This window comes from Neopsephotus bourkii, unplaced genomic scaffold (genome assembly GCF_033783945.1).
Source record: "Neopsephotus bourkii isolate Nb327-2 ecotype Australia unplaced genomic scaffold, CSIRO-AGI_Nbou_v1 NB_1589, whole genome shotgun sequence".
NCBI classification, from domain to species: Eukaryota; Metazoa; Chordata; class Aves; order Psittaciformes; family Psittacidae; genus Neopsephotus; species Neopsephotus bourkii.
In genome coordinates this window covers 5,187,059-5,206,752 of record NW_026902065.1, presented here as the reverse complement: position 1 = coordinate 5,206,752, position 19,694 = coordinate 5,187,059, and the positions used below count along the sequence as shown (strand labels likewise).

The following is a 19,694-nucleotide window of genomic DNA, read 5'->3' as shown; positions in this document are numbered from 1 at the left end:
TGCATGGTAAAGCACAATAGGTATCTGCTCAGCAATATATCTGTTAAGCAAGCTATGTAACTTAAGCAACACCTCCGTGTACAACCCCCCCTGCACAATTTACCTAATCCCCTTGTACAACCCTCCTGTACAATTTACCTAACCCCCTTGTACAATAGTCCACATCAATCTTAGGAAAAGGTGCAGACAAGCATCCTCTAGTGGAAATGGGTGAAGATCCTGGAGAAACTGAATAGAAAAGAGGAAGTGTGGTGGAAGCTGACTTTCTCTAGGTATCAGTGGAGGTTGTGCTTATTGGGATGTGTAGTAGGGGCTCAATTGAAAGGTCTTCATGAAGAAAGAAGCAGTAACTCCGGGTTGGTCATTCTTAAGTGAGTATTGGCTATTGTCCTTGAAGTAAGTTTAAGAAACCTTTGCCATCCTGCCAGCAGTTCTGAACAGAAAGATTACGACATGAATTTGCAACATGCTTGCAGCAATTCATAAAGGAGCACCCTCATGGGAGAAAGGAATATTTGGGACAACTGGACCAGAGACAACCTTGCTTCAGAATATCTGAGAAAGTCCCGAGTATGCTGTTAACAGGGTACGCTAAGCCTTATTATCTGTGTAGATGTCTGTGTTAGCGTATTCATTCAGTCTTTAATTTTAGCATGTGATTTGTATAGTAGTCAGGCTGCCTAGTCAGAAGTTCCAGAGTGTGAAAATCTGTGAGCCCAAAGCTCCGGTATAGTTAAGCTTGGTTGATCCAGGAGGTGTTATTCCTTGTACATCTGCAAGTAGGACTGTAAAGTTCTGCATGAGAGGAACAGAAGCAGCACAAGCTTTGGTGTATGATTGGATATTTCAAGATGAAATACTCAGAAGTGAGAAAGAGGGCAGAGATGTAGCTAGCTTAGGGGTTGCAACATAGTCTGAGAAACAGCATAATCATTGTCCTACAAGTTTTGAGGTCATGAACAGCGTAGCTCAATTCCCAGATGTTCAGTTTAAATATAGCAGAAATAAGGCTCTCTACTTGAGTAAGAAATAAGATGCATCATAAGAATGAAAAGATTAGTGCTATTCAAACATCTGCTTGAAAGGAAAAATGATAGACAAAATAATGAATTGTAGCAACAGTAAATGTGGAGCCGAAGTGTGGTGGCTCTGTATGAATGATGGATACAGTATATATTCCTCCTACAAATTTACAGATATACTGTTGCTTGGTGATGTTATCTTTACCCTGTTGACTTTTCTTTCAAGTTATTTTCATGCTTCCATGCTACCATTCATTGGCCAATGGGAACCAGAAATTTGTATCGATCTCGCTCTCCTTGATGCATTCTTACATCTTCTTGAGGTTTTTAGCCCATTTATAATTATAATGGCTGTACATTGGCAAGCTAAGTCCTAACTTGATGATGTGCATGGGCTGCTGTTTTCCAATTGATACAGAAAAGTTCTGAGCTTAAGTTAGAATTGATTTAAAAACAAACAAACAAAAACCCCAAGTATCAGTCCTTGGACCTGATTTTGATTATATTGAGGAAAAATGTTATGGTTAGAGGAGTTCTTAAATTCTCAGAAAATGAAAGGAAGGACAAAGCAGTGCAAATCTGTCACCCCTTCTGCTAATATGTTGTGCAAAATGTTTCTGTGGAGTGACCTGAAGAAATAAACTGAAGAGTAGAAACTTAGAAAGTTGGATAGTAAATGTCCCTCATAATTTAAATTATGAAATTACTGTGACTAAACTGAAATGAACAGCAAGGAAGCTGTTTGTGCTGGAAGGAACATCCTAGGTAAGGAATACAAGAGAACTGCAAACTATGAAAAGATAGTGAAGGATAAGCAGACTGCTTATGTACATGTGCTGTGCAGTAAGATGTTACACGAAGAAACCTGAAGAAGGAGTGGTAGAAAGGAGTCTGGCTTGGACAAAGCAGATGATGTGATTTGTGATTCGGAGAAATCTTCAGGAACTCTCCAAAAACTTTGACAAGCAGGTATTCTTTATTGCAGTGCCTGGAGACGCGGAGGATAGCTCCTCCTAGCGCGACTCATCCGACCATCAACCAGCCTGTGATTATATTGTCCTTAAACATACATATTCATTGAGTTACTTATACATTACATCATGCTTCTAGAGAATTCCTCCCGCATGCGCACTAAAATGTGGTAGTGGGCTTTGGGACCCTTAGTAGTTATTTCTTCCTCATCTTCCTCATCACTTTGTTTTAGGATCGTTGTCATGTCGGTAACCACCCAGCTCGTTCTGGCCAGTTCTTGTCCAATGCTTATTTTAGCCGTTTCCTTATCTCTGTAGTTGCTAACAAAGCCTAACTTCCTTGAAGTTACTTATTTACAACCCCATTCTTCATTTGAAAAGTGATTCACTAGGCCGGCCTCCAGAAGGAGTGTTGTGCTAGTACCCAAATGAGTTGAGAAACAGTTAGCCAGAGGAACTGAGGTTCAGGTATGTTCTGGATATGCTTTTTGTCTTCAGTGAAGTGTTCTGAGGCAGAAACTGTCCTTTGCTTTACTGGAATAATTCATACCTTCAACTTCCAAGGTATAGACAAGTTTGCCTGGGGGAATGTTGGCTTGCTTCCTGTAAATATGCTAACAACTGAGTGCTGTAAAAAAAATATTCAAACATAAAGATCTAGAATGGGTTAACAATTCTAATGTTGCTTTCTTGAATATGAAGTTTAGCATTGATAATGGCAAAGACAAATGTCAAGGCATGCAAAGGAGTTTCCTGCAGTGGATGTTAATCAGTATTTCTCCTGCAAAGGTATAATGGTGGCAAGGCCAGTTGACATGGATATACATTACACTGCCATGTGAATTCAGTTTTGTAATAAAATAATTTCTATGGAAAAAGAAACCTGGAGTTTCTGATCTCTATACCATTTCTGAAGTTTAAGATGTTGCAGAATCAGCTGTGTGTCAGGCTTCAGTGGTCTTAGCTAGCACTGAAGAGCTCATGGCTTGTTTTCTCAATGTCCAGTGGCAGCTTATTTGATACGATTTTTTTGTTGTTCCTGTTTTGTTGTTCCTGTTGTTCCTGGTTCCACAAACCAGGCTGCCAGGTACAGAACATTACTATGGGGAGTGCTGCAAATGTAGGTCTGTAAGTGTGATACTAGCTTGTGAGCAAGTGTTCAAGGCCAGGCTGAACAGAGCCTTGGGCAACAGGGTCTAGTGTGAGGTGTCTCTGCCCATGGCAGGGGGTTGGAACTAGATGATCTTAAGGTCCTTTCCAACCCAAACCGTTCTGTGATTCTGTGACTCAGCAACTAAATAACTTGGCTAACTTCATGTGTGTTTTCTTTTTTTTTTTTTTTTGTCTCTCAAATGGACATTATGTACTACTTGACTGTGTGAGCTGTAACTGGTGCATACAAGAAGGCTGTTATTAGAAATCTGTCATTTGCCCAAATTTTGTCCAGAGTGGTGCTTCAGTGGCTAGTTGAGTAGTAGTCCATCCTTAATTAAAGGACAGCATTCATAATGTGAGGAGTATCTGGACATCATAGTACTCTTGTGTAATTTTTAAATGAAAGAGGTATACGAAAACTGCAAAGTTACAGGATGAGATTCTGTTCCTTTCCAAAAATAATTTTGTTTACTTTTTATCATCAATCTCTACAGCAGATAGATTGGGAATTGGTATGGGAAAAAACTTGTGAATGGAAATGGGTAGCAAAAGTTTTATGCAGGTATCATGATTAAATGTGTCAATAACAAAAACAGTGGAGGGATGATTTGTTTGTTTTATCTGTAGACAAACCTACTAGCAAACAAATCTATGAAGTTGTTGAAAGCATGTAATACTTGGACACTCCCAAGATATAAATTACTGGAGAATGTCTAGACTAACAACTCGAATACGTTCAGTACTTGATGTTATTTAAGGAATGCATACTTCATAATTGCAAAGCAAGGATTTCAGTGATGTTCATGTTTCATATTTCAGCTTATTACTTCCCATCAAGTATTTGTTTGCTAATATACTTTGGAGGTGTAATAAGGCATGGCATGAAGACCTTCATACCCCCTCGTGTGTGGATAACATCTGCTGTTTTATTATGTCCCACAGTCAATCCTTATCCAAATAGCTTTAAACTCCTTCAGACTCTCATCTCATCTTGATATCTTGACTTTGATGTCGTCAGTTTGACCTTGAAAATACAGCTTTTGAAATTGACTTAAATTTTTCTTATTTATCTGAATGTAACCTGGTCTTTCCCTCTTTCAGTTTGATAATGATTAAGACCCCTGTTAGCTAGTATGAAGGATATAATAGCTTCATTTGGAGTTTCTTACAGTGAAAATCATTTTTTTTCTTCCAGGTCTTGGTACTCTAAAAGTATATAAATATATCTAAAGTCATATAAGATTTTTTTTAATGTGCAGGCTATAGTTATATATAGTTATAATAATAGTTATTTCCATTTCATCTTTCATATTACTACTTGCTTAAAGTGAATTCTCTCCATCTTCACCAATAGAAAGAGTCCGTATTCTGTGTGGGTATACACTCACACTTGCACATATATAGTTGCATTTGTGTATCTTTTTACAAGTCTTATTTCTCCTGCGGTGCCATCAAGAACAGAACTGTTTAACCTGTTTAACTAAGGATATTTGGGAGTGATGATACTTGAAAATAATGTATATTATAGGAATATGTGTAGGAAAGATATGCCTGATTTTCTTACTGGTTTTGATTTGTGCTTACTTTGAATTGAAAAACCATTGACCTCCAGAGATTGCGCATGTGGGAAAAAAAAAATAGCATTGTTACAGGTGAAAGGTACTGTAATTGTTTTGATAGCCTGTAATGGACAAACCTCTTGGCTAGAAAGTCGTGAAACTAGTAAAACCTTAAAATATTAATCAGTAAGCTCTCCAGAGAAGATTTTTATTTTTCTAATTATAATGCCCTTCTTTTAGAAAAGCCATACTTTCAACATATGATGAGGTATGATACTATTTGTGCAAGTGTAATTTGAAGTAGAGGATGTATTTGCCAAAAACCCCTGCATTCTTTTCTACCAAGAATTCCACAGAAATCTGTGAATATACCTGTGTGGCCATTATTAAGATGGACAACAGCATGATGCTGAAAGAAGCTTTAACCATGCTTGCTCCAATATATGCTTAATATAAGCATATAGTATATGTTTATTATCTCATGTATGTCTACAGGATAATACTTCAAGGGTAGCTTAGATGTATATACGTATACATGCTTGCTTCTTTTACTAATAGGAAGTGGGAGATTGAGAAGCTGAAGCCATCAGAAACATCAGGTGAGTGTTAAAACTACTGCAGTGATGTAGCCAGGTTCATTTGAATTAGAAGCCTTTTAGAAGTGGGGCTGTAGAAGTTATCAAAATTGCTGAATGCTTGTGTGAAACTTTTTTTTTTTCTTCATTTGTTTGGGGGTTTATTTGTTGGGTTTTTTATAAGCAAAGATTTAAAGCCTCAGAGGCCAACCTAGCTCTGTTCTGATTCAAAATCAGCTTATAATGTCTCTGGTAAGCAATTAGTACTTTTAATAATGGAAAGGAATCTGAGATCATAAAGTAACATGAGAGGAAATGTATACTAATGTATTAGAAATTCTCAGATGTGTGCCTAGTTGGAGGGATTGAATTTTTTTAATGGATATGAGAGACTTTGTAAGAAAATTACTTATCTGAAAAGCAAGGGAAAATAATGGTGCATATGTTCATGAAGAGGCAAGTCAAGAAAGCATATTTGCCCTAACTCTGGGGGCTAGCTCATTTGTAGGAGAAATGTACTGTAGGTACTTAAGGTGGCCTGGTGACTTACATAAGTATGTTAAGTACTGCAGAATGATCACATTCACTCAACTTTACCCAGCTTCTTAAATTGATGAAAGGAATTTTATTGAAACATTTGATTCTGAATGTAGTGTTGTTTGAAGAAGCTGGTGTTCCGTACAGAAAAGGCTTTGTGCTGCATTCTGTGAGTTTAAGATGCTGTAGGTGGAATTTCCATAGTATTTAGTGGAATTTCCCAGTAATGGTACCAGCTTGTGAAGCTGGCAATTTGCACACTGTATCTAATCCAAAAACAAGGTGGGGGAAACCCAAAAAGAATATTAAGTGAATTTTATTGTGACTGTATTTCATTATGAGTGACTGTTTTTGAAAAGCCAGTTATTTCTGAAACTGGAAATTTAGACTTTTAAAATATATTTACAATAAGAAGAAATACTTTTAATTACAATAATTTTCACTGATTTGCTAACAATTATATGCTGGTCAGGCAGGGTTCTTCAGGTGAAGATGGCCCCATAGCTTGCATTGCGGACCTAGGCAGTTGATCAAAGTGAACTGTGAATAGTAGCAAGGTCTCCTACGGAACTCCCTGTTTCTTCTTTAACTTTTATCTGCTGTAACAGTTCTTTTTTTTGTCTGTCTAATTTCAAGATTGCAGAAAAATTCTTCTCCTAGTAAAATTCCAGTGATGTTAAAATTTACCTCAGCAACTAGGTATGTACTTGTAACTCAAATGTGCTTTGAAGATGTTGGTGTCAGGCAAACTGACTAAATATCTGTGTGGCTTTTGTCCTAGTGGCCAGATAGAATGTATAAAACCATAAATGTTTACCATCAAAGAGTATTAAATAGTTGTGTGAAGTAGCTAAGAAAATTACACCATTCTTAACAAGAAACAGTCTTGTAAAGTCAGGTATAAAACCAAAGACTGAGCTAAAGAATGTTCATAATTACTTGGTATTGTCTCTCCAGTGCTTCAGGTATTATGTGGGAGGGGATTGTGTCTTACCTTGCATACATTACTGACTTATGATGGAGGACTGATGTTAAACAAGGTTTCTAGTTATTTTTTATCAGTGGGCTATTTGAAAAGCAAAGACAGTAAGCAAGGCTCCGCTGTTTGAACTGCACTCAGGGGTTTTGAGGGCCCTTGTTTCTAGCATGGATTTGGGTCACAGGCACATCCTGGTTTCAAAAAAGAAATCTGTAACTGCAGTGCTAAAAGCTCCAAAAGTGGGAGTACATGGACATGAGAGCTGAGCCAGTTGCTTTCTGACTGTAGAAAGATTCCTGCTTCTGATTAAATAAGTTGCCACAGGCAACTTTTTTAAATGGTGAGTTCCTGCATTATATTGTGTATATAGTAGTATTCACTATATTCACTGTTGTCTTTTAAAGGAATATAGTGCAATTTGAATGAAACCAGACTGTAGCTGAAGCACCCTTTGAACTAAAATGATTGTCTGATTTAAAAAGTGACTTTATATTTTCCCAGTGACCTGACACATGTTTCTGTACTGTACATAATAAAAAAGAAACATGACTATTTTTATGTAAATATTGACTTGGAAAGCCCCATGTATTTTCTAGGATGTCTGCTGGAGTTCAGAAAGCATGTAATGAGGTTCACTTAATCAGCTTCATTCATTTCATCTGATACAGGGTTGCAACATGGTTAAGGATGTGGGGAGTTGAAGTTTGTTGAACTAGTCTGTAAGCCAGCCTAACAGAAATTCCTGTTACCCTCTAGGCTGCTGCTCAGCTTGGTATGTCAGGATACTTGTAACACTAATGCTGCTTACCTGGCAGTTGTGCAGGGAATGAGTAGGTGGGAAGGAGAGGTGGAGAGCTGCAGCAGTCTGCTGGGGCTGGAGAATAAGACATTTAAAGTGGTAGCAAGGTTCTAACTTTAAATGCAAGGTTCAGTGCCTTCATAAAGCAGCCTAGCGCTAACAGGTCTGTTACTAGAAATGAGCAGTATATAGGATTGGCCTGAACAGCAGAAGTTGAAGTTGAAACATACTTCTGTTTGTTTGTTTGTTTTCCACCCTGGACTCTGCTTTAAAATGAGTAAACTACTTGCTGAAGTAATGTGGGAGTGGTAAATTACATGCCCTCCTTGTCAGTTGGTTTAAAGAGAAGTGAAAGTAACTTTGGAATCTTTTTGCTGTTTAGAAAACTTCTGTGACTTGTAAGTGTTGTTTCAACAGTTTTCAAGTAAAAGTTCAAATATGTAGCTCTGTCCAGCCCCAAAGTGATAAATTAGGGTACTGAGCAACTGATACTGAGGAGCTGAGGTAAAGACAGTCTATTTAGTAGACAAGCTTTGCTGAATGAATATAGAGCAATGAAATGATATTCAGTGTCCAATGTCATGGTAACTTTGAAATCCTGGAGCTAGCATACATTAGGGTTAGATTTAGCTCTTTTGAGTTTTTACAGATTCCCAGTTTCCAGTATTATCTTTGTTTGCTTAAGCAGTTGGTTTTCAACCCTCAGTATTTCTGTTTCTTGCTTGCTTTTCTCTTGTGCGGGGGTCTTTGTCAGCTGTTAGCAGCTACTGTTCTCGCCTGTTTCAGCCTATGAACTGTTGAGTTTACCAGCTACAGACTACTGCACCTTCAGTGGTTCTGTTTTCTCATTCCATGGCTAGTAGTGAAAGGGCACTGTGAGGTTATAACCCACTAGCTAGAAAATCTTTGAACCCCCCTGTCCTGGGTTCAGCAGTGGCAGTCATTTTTCTCCTTCTTAGTAGCTGGTTTCAGCCTGGTAACAATGCTGATAACACCAATGTTTTTAGTTGTTGATAAGAAATGCTTACTCTGACCAAGGACTTTTTGAGTCTCATGCTTTGCCAGGGAGGAGGGGAAGCTGGGAGGAAGCAGAGACAGGACACCTGACCCAAACTAGCCAAAGAGGTATTCCATACCACAGCACATCATGCCCACTATATAAACTGGGGGCAGTTACCTGGAAGGGTGAGATCACCAATCAAGTTGGGCTGGGTATTGGTCAGCGGGTGGTGAGTGGTTGTATCCTCTTCCCTTGTTATTTCCCTTTTCATTATTATTATTGGTGGTAGCAGTAGTGGGTTTGTGTTGTACCTTAGTTATTGGACTGTTCTCATCTCAACCCATGGGAGCTGCGTTCTTTCAATTCTCCTCCCTATCTCTCTGGGAGTGGGGGTGAGGAAGAAGGGCGAGGGGTGGTGAGTGAGCAGCTGCATGGTTCTGAGTTACTGGCTGGGCTTAAACCACGACACCCTGAAAAATAATTTAGAATACTCTGGATTAATAGTTTAATGTCAACTTGATCTCCCTTGAGAAGCTCTACTTAACTTTTCCTCAGTCCCTTTTCTATGGAAGGAGCTCAAATGTGGTTTCAGAGCTCATGCTTTAAATTTTCCAAATATATCTCCAAATATAGAATTCTTTCCTGGGATAAACATAAGGTAATTTACCTCCTATAGTCTACATGAATGTGAGTCCAGAGATGCTAGTAGCTCTTCCCTCAAATATTATGCTCCAAACTAAAATAGAATGATTATTATCTGCTTCATAGCAGTCCAGTGTTGTGAAAGAGTGTTCGGAAGAGCCTGGGGTGAAACGTATGGGAGGGCCTGTGGTCTTCCCACATCTAGCAATGAAGGTTAAACAAAAAACCCTCCAAAACCTAGACCCCTAGTAGCAGGGGTTTATTTTACATTTTTCTTAATTCTTTATATGTATGTTAAGAATGACCTGCAAGAATTGCTGTGAGCACCCATGTAAGTGCTTTTTATATAGGTTGTTGGGATTTGCACCATCAGTAAAATTGTGTGTATCTTGATAGACTGAGCAGATTCAACTGTGGGTGGGAAGACAGTCCTCTGTTGCCTTTTTCTTAGAAATGGCCTTATAACTGGGACCAGATCCAACTTGAAAACAAAACCACAATTTATGGTAGCTCATATGTCTTCTAGATTATGGTCACTGCTGTTTAACCTCAATGGGGCCAAAGATCTATTTTCAAAATAATCATTCTAGAAGCTGCTTTGGCAAAATGAAGAAGACTTTATGTATTGGCATCCCAAATGGACTGAACTGACAGTCTTCTTCCTGGCATTCCACCCTCTGTGCAAGAGCTGAATGTAGTTTGGATTATTTAAGAAGCTAAATGCTAATCCTATTAAAGTCCATTTAACAACAGTATTGTGTTGTGTTCTAGTATGATTGTGTTTATTGTGTGGGTTTTTTCTGTTTTTTTTTTTTTTTTTTCTTTTACTGCTCCCAGTTCTATTGGAATGAGATCAGATTTAATAAGGTTTTCTTCGGCTGCCTTTTGACTGATTTTAAATTACTGAGAATATAGTGTAGGTGCTATGAGCTGCAGGATGTCTGACTTCAAACCATTGCCAGAGCAGCTGTTGTTCTGCCTTAAAGCTTTGGTTGCTCATTTTTTATTTTTCATTTGTCATTATGCCAGCCAAGTATGTTATGAGCCACAATGCCATGGTTGAACCCTTGTGAATATTCCTTAAAAATAAACTAAGAATAGAAGCATCATCCTAGTTCATTCCCAAACTGGTATTGGAGGCAAAGTGTAATGCTCCCAGAACTTTATTATCTAAGCTAATGTATGATCATACTATCAGGCAGTATGGCATAACAAGGTAAAAATAGATCAAGTGAATCTAAAGGACAGGTAAATGGCGCTTATGAAGAGCAGTTTTGATAGAAGATTCATTCTCAATACAGAGTGTGTCATGCTGAGAAAGCACTTTTGAAGGAGCTCTTTGGTTTTGTGAAGATGGGAAAACTAGGAAGATCACATTTCTTCAGTGGATGTTCACATCAGCCAACAGGGTCTAGCTCATGGTTTACTTGTCTACTGAAGATTACAGCAAAAGTGATCAGGAGATATGAAGTGGAAACACAAGTAGTATTAGTGCTGCTTCTGTAACCTGCTGTTCTCTGAGAGCTGTAGAGCAGCTGTTTGAAATCACTGTTGTTCTTTCTTGATCAATCAGTGCAGCTCTTCAACCCAGAAGGAATACATTTTGTTAGTTAACATTCAGTAATTTTCTTATTGCAATTCATTAATGCAGTGTCAGAGTAGAAGGAGCAACACTTCTGCTTAATTAATGCTGGTGTTTGGAGGCTGTATAAGCTGTTTGGATCTCAGTGCATATATTGGTCCAGCTTTGTGTCTTAAAGTTATGTGGGAACTAGAAAAAGCTGGTTACTTTGGATTTTGAACACTAACAGCTGTCATGTGGGATACTAGGCACATATGAGAGGAATATACAGTGAGTTGGCTTTTTATTCCTGCACATCTACACCCAAAAGTGCAATGCTTGCAGATAACGTGGTGGACGTTTTGTTCTTCAGTTACTGGTTTTAGGATATTAGAGGGATTCTTGCAATTGAACTGGATGCCCAGTAGTGGATAAGAGTATCGATGTAGTGACAGGAAAGAAGCGGATGTTTTTAAGGCACAATTCATCTGACCAAGTGTTGCCACCTGCTTTTAGGATGAGATACCTCATAACCTAACTGTATTATTTAGGTCTGCATTGACTATGAAGGGAACTTGGTGTAAATCGACACTCAGTTGAATTCCATCAAAGGCATTAAAATTAGGCAACACTACAAAGAAGCTTCATCCCCCTTTCAAGTGCAATATTTAACTTTATGGAATCACTTGGCATCATCAGCAGATACAAACATGTTATTATCCCACTCTACTTGGTGTTTGTCAGGCCACGCCTGGAATACTGTCTTCAGTTTTGGTCCCCGCTGTACATAAAAAGGTGCAGACAGGCTGGAGAGGGTACAAAGAAAAGCTGTAAAGAAGATCAGAGGACTGGGAAGCCTGCTGTCTGAGGAAAGGCTGAGAGTTGGGTTTGTTCAGCCTAGAGAAAAGGAAGGCTCAGGGGAGTATTTAAGGAACGTGATGTCTCCCTTTTTAGAAGGAGTCACATGGGAAAGATGAGGGGTAATGGGTACAAGTTACCCCTGAGGAGATTCCAACTGGACATAAGGAAAATTTTTCACGATGAGAACAATCAGCCACTGGAATATTCTCCCCAGGGAAGTGGTAGACTCTCCAGTGTTGGATGCTTTTAAAGATTTGGCTGAACAGGGTGCTGGGACATCTAGTCCAGGTCATTTGTTGCCTAGCAAGGTTGGACCAGATGATCACTGAGGTACCTTCCAACCTATTATTCTCTGAATAAATCACTATTTCTGTGCTGCCATTTACACTCTTGCATTTATATAGCAGAATACAGATGGATGTAGTAAGCACTGCAGTTAATATGCTGATGGCTCTGAATATTGACACTTAAGTGATTTTTAACCAAGTTTTCCTTTGGAGCTACAGACTGCAGTTTGTTTGGGTGCTGTGTGGGAGATCTTCTGTTTACTTCAGTTGTGTTTTCCACCAGGAATTTGACATTACATTTTTGAAGATATGTGGAATAGAGTAGATGGGTAAGTTGAGATTCATCTGTCCAAACTGGAATATTTTCAGCCACTTTTGAGTTTCTGGGATGACTGTGATATTCAAAAAAGGGTTGGCAGATATACTGCATAATCCAGGGAAACCTATTTCCTTATGGAACAATAGCTTAAAGCAGGGCAGGATATTCTTCTTAGACTAGGTATGCCTTTTTAGGTACCTGAATTGCTCCCCTGAGGCTAGTGGCTTGAAAAATCAGGGCCAAGAGACTAGTTCCCTAACTCCTGTTAAGTAATTTCCAGTGACTGGGCAGTGATTATATTGAGAATGGGAGGAAACGTGTGAAAGAACAGGTTGCAAGGGTGCATCTGAGCACTAAAAAGAGAGGGAGAAACATGAGCCAGTCAAAAGCCTTGGATATTTCTATTGAAATACTCTGAGTAAAGCCTGTTACTAATGTTGTTCCCCCTACTGCTTCCAACTTAATTCCCTTAATGTGGTCCAGATTCTTAGATGTTGGGTTTTTTTAAGGCTTTTGATTTTTTTTTACCTTCACATCTGATCAGTGTTGATGGGAACTTTATGGTATCTGGGGCTAAATAGAGTAAGTGGGTGAAACTTATCCTTAGATTGGATATAAGGAAGAAGTTCTTTACTGTGAGGGTGGTGAGGCACTGGAATGGGTTCCCCAGGGAGGCTGTGAATGCTCCATCCCTGGCGGTGTTCAAGGTCAGGTTGGATGAAGGGTGGCATGGTTTAGTGTGAGGTGTCCCTGCCCATGGCAGGAGGGTTGGAACTTTACAATCTTAAGGTCTTTTCCAACTGTAACTGCTCTATAATTCTATTAAACAGTGAAGAGTGTCATATGTTGGAGTATAGTTGCAATCTCTTCAACAAAGGGTTAAGAGGAGCCAGCTCCTTCAGTGTCTTCCAGAAAGGCTTGGTTCTTTGGCTTGTGACTGATTCCAACTGCCCAAATGTGTTAATCTGCTTACGTACTTCTTCTATAACTATAATTTCTGGTAATAAACACATTGTACTGTAACTACTAAACTGTCAGCTGGTAGTAGTTGAGAATTTGAAAAGATGAAGACCAGAGCATGACATTTCTTGCTACAAAGAAATGAGTAGTAGCTGTGTAGTTCTTTTAAGGCAGGGTCCATCTCCTTACTAGAGATTCTGGCAACAGCAATTTTTTACCCTGGTGATCTTTTATAAATAGTAATAAAACATTCTAACATGCTGCTATTCAAGGAGAAAGGTATTAATTTTCTTGTCCCAGAAGCACATGGGTACAATGGACTTAAGCACTGTTGGCAGGATCCTAGAGTGTCTGCAAAATGGTATTTCAGTAGAATGTATGAATCTAGACAGCATTAAACCCACATTCAGAATGTTAGCAACTTGAAAAGTATTTGGCTGCTCAGAGAAAACGATGCAAGCATAGAACTGAATCTTAAAAATCCTTGTATCTTGTATGCTTGAATTCATTACATCTAAGGAGGAAATTCTTGACAGTTTCAGGACTTGAGTGTATTTTAATTCTGATGAAAGAAATGCTCATCACAGGCAGCAGTGACAATTGGTGTAATTGTTGGCAGCTTCTGCATTGCATTGTTGTTTAAGCATGTTCATTGCAAGGCAGTGAAGCTTTTTATTCATCATTTTGTATTTGAATATTGTCTATCTCACAACAGCAGTGTTTTCCTTTGTTACCATTATGACACTTCTTATAGTTGTGTTGTTGAAGAAAATGCACTGGACAGCCTTGGATGTGAACATAAACTCTCCCTTCAGCATTTCTTAAGGTATTCAGGAATGGCTTGAGAGTCAGCCTTTTCAAAAATTACAATTTATGAAGTGCAATACATGATATTTGAAGTGTTTGAAGATTGGGTATGTATAGCAAAAACAATGAACCGTTTCACAGAGCAGCTGAAATATTTTAATTCAGCTCTGCAGTGCTTTCCAAGAAAGTCAATGCACTGCAGCATAAAAACTGGCCTGTAACACTCTTCCAGAGGGGGAATTACAGCCAGTAGTCTTTGTCTGCTTTTCACCTGTTTACATTTTAAAGGGTGGTAAATAAAGCATGCTGATTTTAATAAACTTAGCCACTCGATTAGTGGTTGCTTTGAGTGTTTGTGTTTTGGCAGTAGGTGCCAGATTCCCCTTGAGATGAGCTTGCTTATTGGTTTAACCTATCTCCCTTCCACTAGCAACAGCAGGCTGTCAGAACTAGATAGGAGCAGTTTTTTCCGGAGCAAACTGGTTGGAAGGAGTTGCCAATTTTGCAGCACCAGCGTTGGCTTAATGAGAAACAAGAGGAAAGCAGTAATTATTTTTAAAATTGATTCATATGTTATTGCACATGAAACTGTCTCTTGAATTAAGCTTTCTAAGTGTTTGTTTTTAACAGAAAAACATGACCTGTGGAAATATCACCAGTTTACCTTCAACCCCATGCATTTTAATGAAAAACCTTGAGAGTATTCATGGTGTTTATATACACAGCGAGGGGAGAAAGGATTCTGCAGGTCACAATGGAAATGCCCTAATTTTCTGTGAGGTGATTCAAAGAAATCACTCCACAGTATGCATTGTAAAGTAAAGCAGAAACCCTTACTGGTGCCAGGAGCACGTGGTGGTTCAAACCTCCATACATGTGTCCAAAGAACAGTAGATCTTAGGGGTTCTTTTATACCTATTTTTCATCTTGATACAATTTTATCTAAAGCATACTTTCATCCAGTTTGGTAAGTTGCGTAACCTGTGGTTTTCTTACCCTGTTGTGCAATTGAGTTAGGCTATTGAGATAGTCTGTGGGTTAGTATTAATCAGGATTCTTACAGCTGTTTACCTTTTAGCTTAGTATTATTGATTAACTGCTAATACTTATGAATTATGTGCTTGGTTCTTCATTCAAATTGTTACCATATTTTGCCATTAGGGATGTCCCTGCTTATAAGCAACTTACAGAAGCAGATGCAAGGCTGCCTACATACCTGAATTCTAGCTTACTGGATATCATGCCTTGCCAGGAGGGCAGGCCCTTCCTTGTGGTGGTGTTTTAAAGTGCTGAGTCATCCTCATTCTAAATAGCCAAGTTATATCAACAAAGGCCTAATGGCTTGGTCTCAGTCATTATGCCTACAGCTGGCACTGTCTTTGGTCTCCGACATACTTTTTGTTAATGCTAACTGGCCTGTCTGTATTTGAAAGACTTTAGCTATATGTGTGACTTGCTCTATTAGTGTTTTCTATTCTGAAATCTTTATAGTTAAGATTTCAAACAAGATTTCTGTAAAACTGAGGAAAATTGCCTTACACAAGCCTAATTAATTCTGTAGATGACTGGTTCCTTTAGATAAAACTAGCTACCAGTTATTTCCAAGCACTCTGTTAAAGAGAGAACTCTCTTTCGTAGAACTAGTGCATTTTTGACTGATCTGTACTGAAGAAAGGGAACCCTTAAGCCCTTTTTAAAAAAAATAAATAAATTTTATTAAAGTACTTTGCATCTACAAACAAAAATACCCTTTTGGATCTACAAGTGATTATCCAGTGGCTTTATTAAATCATTTCTGAAACTTGTTCACTACAGTGAAGATGCAAATGAGATGAAACTGGGGCACAGACCAGAGCAGTCTCCTCCTATTGTCTCAGGATGCTTCAGTAGTCTGGAATGTACTCCCAGGAAATTGAGAACTGAGTTGGAAATAATAATCTCTGCTGAATGGCTTGAGTGTTGTGGATGCAGCATGTGACTTGTGAAGAAGAGTGAGAATGTGCTGTGGTTTCTCCTACTTGTCTAAAATGCAGGCTAGCATTGCTTGAAGAGGCATATGCACTGTGAGCCTGTAGGCAGTGAGAACTGTTGCAGGCACCATTATTCCCTAACCCAGCTCATTGCATGGCAGCATAAATCTATGTTAGCATGGTATAGAAATGAATGGGCAGAGGATCCTGCATTGTTACTGTTGGTAGCGGTCTGTTCAAGCAAAGTCTGAATGTAAGGTTCCACAGCTGCTTTATTTTTATATGAACGGATGCTGCTGCTAAAAAGGCTGGAGGTCTTTCCCCTCTATTCCTCCTACACAAGAACCATGTGCTGTTGATCCAACTCACTGTACAGCTTCATGAACAACTATCCTAGCACGAGGGAGTAGATGAAAATGTGGTTCTTTTCACTTAGCATCCTCACAACAATGATGGAGACTGTGGAACTCCTCCCAAGCTAAGTAATATTTTTTCACCTACCCACTGGAGCACTCTGGAAATGCCTGCTCCATAAAAAAAAATAATTAACAATCTTACAGGGTTATTTTGACAAAAATAGACCCTGATGTTTGAGACATTTGAGAGCTTCATTCTTCTGAGGAAAAGCAAACAGGTAAGTATGCTTGTAAAATCTTCTTGTAGTGATTTCATGTTAGACACTCACAGTTACAAACTGACACATTCAAAATACCTACACTTAAAGCTTAGTGGACTGCCTGCCTAGAATTAGGTTCTCCCATAGCGCGAATCTTAGAGAGATGGAAGGAGAAACAGTTTCAAGCCTCACTTCATTCTTGATAGACAAATATTTTCTTCATTTTATGCCTTTGAATGAAAGGTACTTATGTAACTATTGGTTATTAAAAGAGAGCAAGCTATACAATTCCTGTTAGGATTCTTAAATTTGAAATTGTAACCCCATATAAAATGGGACTTCTCTCAGTGAAAGGCATTTTAACACGTATTATCCCTTGCAGTGTTGACCTTTTGAAGATTCAGTAGGTGCTGAGACTAACTGTACGTATCTAACAAGACATGGTTGTTTTGGGTTTTTTTTTGTGGTCTCCACTCCTCAGGTGTTTTTCCTTTTTTGATTTATATCCACTAAACCTTGCAATGCTTCAGGCCCAAACACAATGAAATTTTCAGTTACGTTACAGATGAGTCTTGTGAGCTTTTCTTGATTCTCTTTTCCTCTGCAGCAGTCCCATTGTGGTGGGCACTACAGGACTGGAAGTAGTAGGTTGCATTTGATGTGAATAATACTGGTGGTGGTTAGAACCAGAAAACAGCATTCTTGTTACCACTATAGAAAATGAGATTCTATAGTAGTGAATATTCTAAATTGAAAGGAAGGATGGCAAATCAGTTGGCAACTGAATCTTGACAAAAGGTTGTGAGGGAAACAGGGTTTGAAATGAACAGGCAATTGGGGAAGGGCAAGTCCAGTCAAATATGGAACAGCTATCTGAAAGTCCGTGGTTAACTACTCCTGTAGCTGCTGTGCTGTGCTAGAGTCACCACTGGATCCTCTGGTGTTTGTTTCCTTTAAACTGCAGGATGTAGATGATGTTAGGTGATGCTACTTCAGGCAATTTTAGGAAAATGTAAGGTCACCCTTCCTCAATTCCCCGTTCCCCCGCACTCTAAGGAAAAACAGGAAAGGTAGTTGCTCTCAACTTGTTTCCTTTTCTAAGTTATACTAGATCTGGTTTTCTGAGATATTCCCTGTGTCTCTAGAGTGTGGTGCAACATTGGGCATTCTGAAAGGAAATGACATTAAAAATATCAAGTGTCAACTCTATTTTTGGCAATTTTTTATCGTAGCAAGTTGTCTTTAAGAGAGCCGTCAGGAAAGAAAATTACTTTGTTCACTAAAAAAGTAACGTTGTCTTGGAAGTCTCCTAAATATATTGTTCAGTTCACACACAAATATCTCAAAGCTCTTTAGGGTTGATTGGATCAAGAATTATTTGAGCATTGGAACATTAATGTGGAATTAGAGGTCTTCCTTACTCCTGATTTAATCAGGATAAACAGCAGAGCCTCAGCATCCAGGAACGTGCTTAACCTGAACAAGGTTAGCCAGAATGCTAACCTGAATCTGATGCTGTTTCTACTGCTAGTGCATTATAATTTGTCTGACAATGTTTAAATAAAGATACTGGGGATTTCTCTCTTTTGTGAAGATACTAGTTTTGGGCTTACTTGGTAATGTACTTGGCAGTACATTAGCAGTTGGTAGTTGGGAAATGAACAATCAGTTTGGGGAATTTTTCTTTAAAGCAGTTATGTAGTTCTTGTTCTGATGACATAGTATGCTTCTCTTATAGTTTCATTAGATGATGAATGATTGTCCTTACCAATTTATATAAGAAATCAACTAAATGGCTTTTAATATTCTGCTACTCAGAATTTGAATCTTCTTGAACAGACCATAATAGAATAGCAAGGGTTCCCAACCTTGAAAGCACTGAAGTAAATTGTGATATGATTCAGAAAGCAGGTGTCTTGAAACAAGTGGAAGTAAGTGCTGGCAATAAGATTAAGCATGTTTAGACAGTGATCATATGATTGCTTCCAAATCTTAACACTTCAGAAAAACCAAAAAGGGTTTCCTTGTTGCAGTAGGAAAGTGCAGAGGGACTCAGTGGAGCAAATGTTAACCAATTCAGAGGTAAATTTAGGAATGGCATTCTGTGCATGCTTAAGGAACAGTTAAAAATGTAATTAAATGTTTATTAGGAAAAATGGTGTACCAATGAACATTAAAAGCAAATACATATATTGAATGTAGTAAGAAAACGCTGGATGCTGCAGCTTTATTAAAGCTGCCTTTGTATTGCATTCCTTCTTCCTGTATGTTACTGTAACCCTTTAATGAAATACAAGCATAAGTATCTTTGGAAAATACCACTGTCCTGTAGGTTGTTCAAAAAAAGTTAGTTAATTGCTTGCTACAGCACCTGTTGGCTTGTTAGCAAAAAGCTCTTGTGTGTTCCTGTGTTTGCTTCAGCCATCTGTCTTAATACTGTCAGTTACGATTTTAAACCAACTTTACTTTTTATGCATCTAAAGAAGTCAGACTCCTCTATCAGGACTTGTAGTAGGCTGGGGAGTGCAGTAATGCTTAGTGTGCAGTGTTGTGTTTTGTTACTACCACCGTATCTAGGAGAGGCATACTTGTCCATGGTCTTGAGTTAAGCCTTTGTACTGGAAAATTGGATGAGGAAAAAAGGGTTTCAAACAACGTCTGTGATTCGTATATCAGATTATCTCTGCACATACAAAATACATTATCAGCAACAGGATTTGAGATAGTAGGGTTAAAACTACTTAAACTGTCAACTCATTAGTATGTTGATATTTATTGTACAGCATTTCCATTTTTATGAACTAGATTTGGATGGTAAGAAATGAACACACAAATAAAATATAAAAACCCAACCGCATTGCCCCTCACACCTCTCTTCAACTTCACTCTTTCATTCTCAAATTTACCTCCTCAACTGTTAGAGTGGGGATGGGAAATGGGGGTTGTTCATTACAAGTCTTCTCTGCCACTTCATCCTCCACCCACTTGTTCCCATCTCCAGTGTGGGGTACCTCCCATGGCATACTGTCCTTCAAGACCTGCTCCAGCATGGGTCCTCTCAGGAGCAGGCTGCT

The 19,694-nt window shown here is 38.6% G+C and overlaps 1 protein-coding gene across 3 annotated transcripts in view; it reads left to right on the top strand.

Moving 5' to 3' along the window:
• Positions 1-19,694, top strand: part of TRIM24 (tripartite motif containing 24) — a 64,528-nt gene that overhangs the window by 1,800 nt on the left and 43,034 nt on the right. Inside the window, exon 1 of one of the 3 annotated variants that reach the window (XM_061371964.1) lies at positions 5,137-5,306. The exons of 1 other annotated variant lie outside the window; for it this stretch is intronic. In XM_061371964.1, the coding sequence (XP_061227948.1) occupies positions 5,243-5,306 (64 nt within the window). In that variant the 5' untranslated portion in view covers positions 5,137-5,242. Of the gene's footprint in view, positions 1-5,136; positions 5,307-12,067; positions 12,278-19,694 lie in introns of those variants that run through there. One more of the 3 variants, XM_061371965.1, reaches the window with a different exon arrangement.